The sequence below is a fragment of the Populus alba genome, chromosome 15, assembly GCF_005239225.2.
Source record: "Populus alba chromosome 15, ASM523922v2, whole genome shotgun sequence".
NCBI classification, from domain to species: domain Eukaryota; kingdom Viridiplantae; phylum Streptophyta; class Magnoliopsida; order Malpighiales; family Salicaceae; genus Populus; species Populus alba.
In genome coordinates, this window is record NC_133298.1 from 6,696,000 (window position 1) to 6,703,434 (window position 7,435).

Consider the following 7,435-nt stretch of genomic DNA (forward strand, 5'->3'; position numbering starts at 1 on the left):
TTTTAAAAAACAACAATAACCACACTTTTACACAAACCAAAATTCAAATTTATCTTGTTTGGAATTGACCCGTGAAGATAGATTGCGTTTAAGAAAACATTGCTAGTTGATAATCAGCAACAGTTTGCCAACATGTTAAGTACTGTAGATATACATGATTTGAAAGGGCAAAGTTCCTGAAATACCCCGTCCCTCTTCCCCTCCAATTTTGAAAGAGGATCTCTCTATTTACTTTAGGTTGTCAACTACAAGTCTACTGCATGCCTAAAAGTCAACAAACAGAAATTTTCTTGGTTGGTTGGGTTGCATATGTGGTGTTTTCTTCAACATAAATTTAGTCTTCTGGACTTGAGGTTGGGCATGTTGGAAGGTTAATCTGCTGCAATATGTTTAACAGTTATTGTTCATGTATTTATTTCCTTTTATGATTCATTAAATGTAAATCAAATCTCTTAGAATTCTGCATTATTGTAGCATTGAATAGCTTTATTATTTTTAACAGTTACTCATGTAATCATCTGTATATATTTCTCTCCAAAGGTTCAATAAAATATAACTTTGCAGATTCAATCTCTTCTTATTCGATTTACATGGTATCAGAGCCCACGTAAATTGAAATTCTAAAAATCAAAAATTCTGCATTCAAAATCCTTCATAAACATTCTCACGAAAATTTTGCCTTCACTGTCATGGCCAATCAAGAAATCAATCTATCAAGTCCAGCACCATCGCTGCTCCATCTGATTCGTCCAAATCAGACCTTGCATCAAACTTCTGCAAATCTGACATCTCAAACCCATATTTCACCCATCACTCGGATCATCCAGGCCTCATCCTTGTCTCCAAATCACTGAATGGAGATAATTATTCTGGGTGGAAAAGGGCTATGACTCTCGCCCTAAACTCCAAGAACAAACTCGGTTTTATCAATCGCTCAATTGAAATTCCTTCAGAACAGACTGATCCTGAAGGCTATGCTACCTGGTCACGATGTAATGATATGGTCCATTCCTGGATCATCAATACATTGAACCCGGAAATTGCAGATAGTGTAATCTATTATCCCACCGCACATGAAGTCTGGGAAGATTTACAGGAACGTTTTTTCACAGAGCAATGCGCCTCGCATATTTGAAATTCAGAGGGACATTGCATATCTTCGACAGGAGCAGCTCTCCATCTCCTCATATTACACGAAATTAAAAGGTTTGTGGGATGAATTGGCTTCATACACAGACACAACACATGGAACGCAGGCAGACCAACAAAGATTAATGCAGTTCTTAATGGGTTTTAAATGACACTTACTCTGCAATTCGAGGCCAAATCTTGCTGATGAATCCTCTGCCATCCATTCGCCAAGCTTATTCTTCGGTATGTCAAGAAGAAAAGCAACGATTTCTCAGCGTTGCACAAACGGAGATGGGTGGGAGTACTGCCATGGCAGTACGTTATAATAAATCAAGGAAAAAGAAATTTTATCTCAGAAACAGATCGCCCACAACACTCCGTGAATCGCCTCTCTCAGCCTCGTGATACTCGACCACAAGGAGAACGCCGTTTTGAACCAGGATCGGCGCCGTTTTGGGTCAGGAAGGGGACGACCCCAGTGCACCCATTGTGGAGAAAATGGGGCATTTGGGGTGCAAAAGTGTTTCCAGTTAAATGGGTATCCACCGAGACACCCTAAAAGCGAGGATGAATGGGTACCCGATTGGAAATCAAAGCACGATTGGAAATCAGCACTCAATTGGAAATCAACACAATGGTTTTCCCTTAGCTAACCAGGTATCTGAAATGTCCCCACAAAGATGAGGTAAGGCCCACGGTTTCGTTGTCAGAAACTCAACTCAAGCAACTTTTGTCACTCCTAAATAATCATGAGGACAGTTCTAGCTCCAAAAGCAATGCAGTAACAAAGCCAGGTTTGTCTGAACTTGATTAACCATAACTGGATTATTGATAGTGGGGCTACCGACCATATCACATCTTCATCTGAATTATTGAATGAAAATAAGGACTGCTCACTACCACCTGTACTGTTACCTAGTGGAGACAAAGCAGATATTATTGCAAAAGGGTCTTTACCCTTAAATTCAGTCTATTATCTGCATGATGTTTTATCTGTGCCTACATTCAAAGTCGACTTGAATGTCAGTAAGTCGTTTGACAAGGAGTTTGAACTGTTCAGTGACTTTTCTCCCTTATTGGTGTATTTTTGCAGGATCTGGGCTACGAGGAGGGACGATTGGTTTGGGTAAAGCAGCGAAACGGCCTATACTATTTGGTGGCACTAGCGACAAAAAAAGAACCTTACCAAACCTTCCTCAACCACAGAATCATCCTGCATGCTACCTTACCCTCTCCTCTACCGACCTGTGGCATAATCGTCTAGGACATGTCTCACCTTCCCGTTTAAGTTTTCTCGCTAAATTTTTTTTTGAATTTTTTCCGTTGAGTCAAAAAATGCTTGCCACATATGTCCTTTGGCTAAGCAAAGTCGTCTATCTTTTGGTACTAGTACTATTTCATCTACCAAGCCTTTTGATATTATACATTGTGACATTGGGGGTCGTTATCGACATTCATCTTATTTCTGGCGCTAATTATTTTTTCTCACCATTGTTGATGATTATACACGTTTTACGTGGATATTTTTAATGCGTCACAAAAACTGAAGCACAATCAATTTTACAACATTTCTTCAGTTATATTTTCACTCAATTGAATCTCGCAATTAAAATTTTTCGAAGTGACAATGTGGAGAATTTATCTCACTTCGATCTTTTTTTCAAGATAAAGGTGTCATTTTTCAAAACTTCTTGTGTTTACACTCCTCAACAAAATGGGAGTAGTGGAACGCAAACACCGACACATCTTACAAGTTGCCCGTGCTTTAAAATTCCATGCTCAACTCCCTTCACAATTTTGGGGAGAATGTGCCCTCACGGCTGTCCATATAATTAATCGGCTACCTTCACCGGTTATCTCTTTCAAAATCACCTTTTGAAATTCTCTATTCCAAACCACCCTCATACTCTCATCTTCGCGTTTTTTGGTTGTCTCACTTATGCCACTAATGTTCACACTTCTCATAAATTTGACCAACGCGCCATTCCTTCTATTTTCATTGGATATCCCAATCGGTCAAAAAGGCATACAAGTTATTTGATTTATCAACAAAAAAAAGTCTTTACTAGCCGGGATGTAAAATTTCATGAAAATATTTTTCCAATATGCCACGGTCAACCCTTCCCATGTGCCCCATTATTCTGCCCAATTTGTACTCATCAACCCACAAATCTGGACCCCTCCCGCTTCCAGCCCCGCCCCATGATCCCTTTGAGCCTCAATTTCGGCCCAGCCCAGAAACCCTCACCTCAGCTCAAACTCCCGATCCATTACATCATCACCTTCAGCCCAGCCCCTCTCCACTTATCCAAACCGAGTCCACGCCCTCTCCAGCCAACGACCTGTCATCCACACAAAACTTCCCCAAATCCAATTCACAATCTTCGTCTCCACCGCTTGAACCAATACCCCTCCGATCCCTCTGATTCTCGCCTGAACTCTGACCCAACCCACACCTCTCCAGTACCTACAACTTCACCTCCAGCAGCCCCACGTCGCTCCAGCCGCCAAATTGTTCCTCCAATTAAACTCGCCGATTACTTCTGCTCCGCTGCTTACTCCCGATTCAATCGACCAGTCCTCACGTTCCAGCTCCGATCAAGGGTACAACGATACGCACTGTCCAATTTCGTTTCATACCACAGATATAATTCCTGCTTATCACTCTTTTTGTGGGCTAAAAATTGAAAACTGTCACGGAACCAAAAAATCATACTCTGAGGCCGCTGTTCATCCCGAATGCAACAAGCCATGCAAAATACCGAACTACAAGCCTTCCAAGCAATGGCACTTGGTCACTCACCCCTCTCCCAGTTGGTAAGACCCCGATTGGTTGTCGTTGGGTTTTTCAAGGTCAAGCATAACTCAGACGGATTCAATTGAACGGTTCAAGGCACGGCTTTGTGGCGAAGGGTTTCACACAATTAGCTGGCATTGATTTATCAGGATACTTTCTCTCCCAACGGCCAAGATCATCTCAGTTCGGTGTCTATTAGCTCTGGCTGCTGCCCTGTGGATGGAATACTTCATCAACTTGATCGTCAATAATGCATTTCTCCACGGTGATCATTCACGAAGAAACATTTACATGATCTCCCACCGCCTGGAGCTTCGAGACAGGGGGAGGAACACTTATTCTGCCGTCTACACAAATCATTGTATGGGTTGAAGCAGGCATCACGGCAAATGGTTTGCCAAATTCTCCGAGGCCATACAATCAGCTGGTTTATGAACAGTTCAAAAGCCGATTATTCTCTCTTCATCAGAAAGCAAGGCAAGTCATTTACTGTTCTTTTGATATATGTAGAACGATATCTTAATTACTGGTAATGATCCCGTGAGCATAGCTGATATCAAGAAATTCCTGCATAGAAATTTCATCTTAAAGATCTTGGTAAACTGAGATATTTCCTTGGTATTGAGATTTCCACATCCAAAGCTGGTACTTTTATCTCTCAACGAAAATACGCATTGGAAATTATTAAGGATGCAGGTTTGCTGGGAGCAGCTCCCATCAATACTCCTATGGAACGCAACCTAAAATTGTCTGATAAAAGTGAGTTACTCAAAAATCCAGAGCGATATAGGCGATTGGTTGGGAGGTTGATATACCTCACGGTTTCAAGGCCAGATATTACATATTCTGTTCACATATTAAGCAGGTTCATGCACCAACCCCGAAAGGATCATTGGGAATCAGCTTTACGGGTGGTGAGATATCTGAAATCTGCTCCTGGTCAAGGCCTCTTCTTCTCCGCAAACCAGTGATCTCAGACTGCGAGCTTACTCTGATTCTGATTGGGCAGGATGCCCACTTACGAGAAGATCGACCACAGGATACTGCGTATTTCCTAGGTCCCTCACTGATTTCATGGCGATCAAAACGACAAAAGACAGTGTCTCTATCTTCGGCTGAAGCAGAATATCGTGCTATGACAGGAGCTTGTTGCGAATTAACGTGGCTTCGTTGCTTACTTAAAGATTTGGGTGTGTTGCATCAACAATCAGCATTATTGTATTGTGATAATAAGGCCGCGATACACATTGCAGCGAATCCTATTTTTCATGAACGGACGAGACACATATAGAAAATGGACTGTCATTTTATAAGGGATAAGATTCAAGATGGTTCTGTAGAAACAAGATTTGTGAGTTCTGAAAATCAGCTAGCCGACATTTTGACTAAGCCATTGGGAAAGGAATTCTTCATTCCTATGGTCCGCAAGTTGGGATTGCAAGACATCCACTCTCCAACTTGAGGGGGAGTGTTGGAAGGTTAATCTGCTGCAATATGTTTAACAGTTATTGTTCATGTATTTATTTCCTTTTATGATTCATTAAATGTAAATCAAATCTCTTAGAATTCTGCATTATTGTAGCATTGAATAGCTTTATTATTTTTAACAGTTACTCATGTAATCATCTGTATATATTTCTCTCCAAAGGTTCAATAAAATATAACTTTGCAGATTCAATCTCTTCTTATTCGATTTACAGGGCAGGATTGCTTCCAAGCTCGCTTTGCATCAAATAGTACCTCATCAACTTTGGCAAACTACTAGCTCTCTCTACTATCTTTTTCCTTACTCTGCTTCTTTGGATGGAAAGTATGGACCGCCGCCGGCGCCGGAAACAACCTAAAATTAACAGTTCTGAGTCTGAAGGTAAGTTAAGAACTTTTATATTTTTGGTAAAAAGCTCTGGCTTTCAGCTTTTTTTTCTATCCCTTGAAGCAGTTGATTCTGTTCTTTTACAGGTGCCTCTCTTTGTAGAGTCTATATGTACTGAGATTTAGCTCGCTGTTAATTTCTTCATGTTCTTTATTATGCAGAGGTCAGTAGTATTGAATGGGAGTTTATAAACATGAGCGAGCAAGAGGAAGACCTCATTTACAGAATGCATAAACTTGTTGGTGAAAGGTATGCTAACACATTCTGCTGATGGCTATCTGTTCTATTATGATCTTCAACTAGTTTATCTTTTTGGTATGTGAGCAATCGATTATTCTATCGTTTTGGCCTTCAAAGGGTGGTTTATGCAGAAGCAAGAGTACTCTAATTTGCTCCTATCCAAAAAAGAAAAAGAAAAAAGGAAAACAAGGAAGCAACTCCAAGTTGCTGCTGCTCATTAATTATGACTGTATACTGCAAAAATGAATTCATTCTGCTAGTGTAGCATTTATGGATCGATGCCCTTATCCTAAGACCATGCCACTACTAATTATTAAATGACCAGACCAGGCCACCTGGTGGATTAACAAGAAGATGCCTTCTGCACTTTCTTGCATTTCACCTTTTCATACTCAAAATTTGTCTGTTCTTTCAACAATGCACATCAACTTGTGTATAGTCATGTTGATGCTTACATTGATTGATTCTTAATATCATAAAATGGGACTAATCTGCAGGTGGGATTTGATAGCTGGAAGGATTCCTGGCCGAAAAGCAGAAGAAATAGAGAGGTTTTGGATAATGAAACACCGCGAAGGGTTTGCTGGAAACGGAAAATTGTATAACGAAGTGAAGTCTAGGACTTCTAGTTGAGCATTAACCTGCAATGGTTTTAAACAGTTTTTTTTTCTTTATTTTGTTGATTGTTTCCTTCTGTATTCGTTTGTGGTTGTTTGGCTTCTGAAATTTGTGCAGGGTTTTGTTTAGTTTCTTTGCCAATGGAATTAATTAACAAAACTAATCTTTTCAAGGATCAATCCTTGTATTGGCTTGCATATTTGAGTAGGAGCATATTGAGGCAGGCATGGCCTTCAACTCCAAGACACATGTTCTTTAAATGCTGCTCAGAATTTAAAATTGAGGAAAAAACTGCAATAAGATGGATGGTTCTCATCTCAGGATTGAAGAGTTTTATATTTAATTTGTAAATAATCATATTCATGCTATCCAGAGCTGTTCAATGGTGCAAATTTTCATGGGGCTCATCCAACTTTTCCTATCAACATAAAAATGTATGACAAGTAGTTGAAGCCGTGATAACCTGGCAAGAATCATTGTCCCAAGTCTGTAAAAAAAAATGCCACCCCATCACCAAACCATTTTCAGCATAAATGTTTTTGGAAAAACTTCAATTTACCCTTAACATATTACCTCATTATAAAAAGTCATAAACCTTTTAATTTTATCAATCTTGCTCCATCTTTTTTGATGGATTGAGTGGTGATGCTGTCTAATTTTGATTTAAGTTTAGGGAAAACTTGATAAAATCAAAAGATTTATAACACTTTTTTGATGGACCGAGTGGTGATATTGTCTATTTTTGATTATGTTTAGGGAAGATTTGATATAAATCA

General features: G+C 39.8%; 1 protein-coding gene across 1 annotated transcript; it reads left to right on the forward strand.

Moving 5' to 3' along the window:
- Window positions 1-203: 203 nt before the first annotated feature.
- On the forward strand, window positions 204-6,787 carry LOC118057262 (MYB-like transcription factor ETC3). The gene is made up of 4 exons (XM_035069779.2): window positions 204-362; window positions 5,634-5,795; window positions 5,963-6,050; window positions 6,539-6,787. Exons 2-4 carry the CDS (start codon window positions 5,732-5,734, stop codon window positions 6,672-6,674), a joined length of 288 nt encoding a protein of 95 aa, XP_034925670.1. The 5' UTR covers window positions 204-362; window positions 5,634-5,731; the 3' UTR covers window positions 6,675-6,787.
- The last annotated feature ends 648 nt before the right edge of the window (window positions 6,788-7,435 follow it).

Excerpts from the sequence above, each read along its gene's own strand:
- LOC118057262 (XM_035069779.2), top strand. The coding sequence starts at position 5,732 with ATGGAAAGTATGGACCGCCGCCGGCGCCGGAAACAACCTAAAATTAAC. Across the intron at positions 5,796-5,962 it reads TAACAGTTCTGAGTCTGAAG|AGGTCAGTAGTATTGAATGG; the intron begins GTAAGTTAAGAA and ends TTTATTATGCAG. Across the intron at positions 6,051-6,538 it reads CATAAACTTGTTGGTGAAAG|GTGGGATTTGATAGCTGGAA; the intron begins GTATGCTAACAC and ends ACTAATCTGCAG.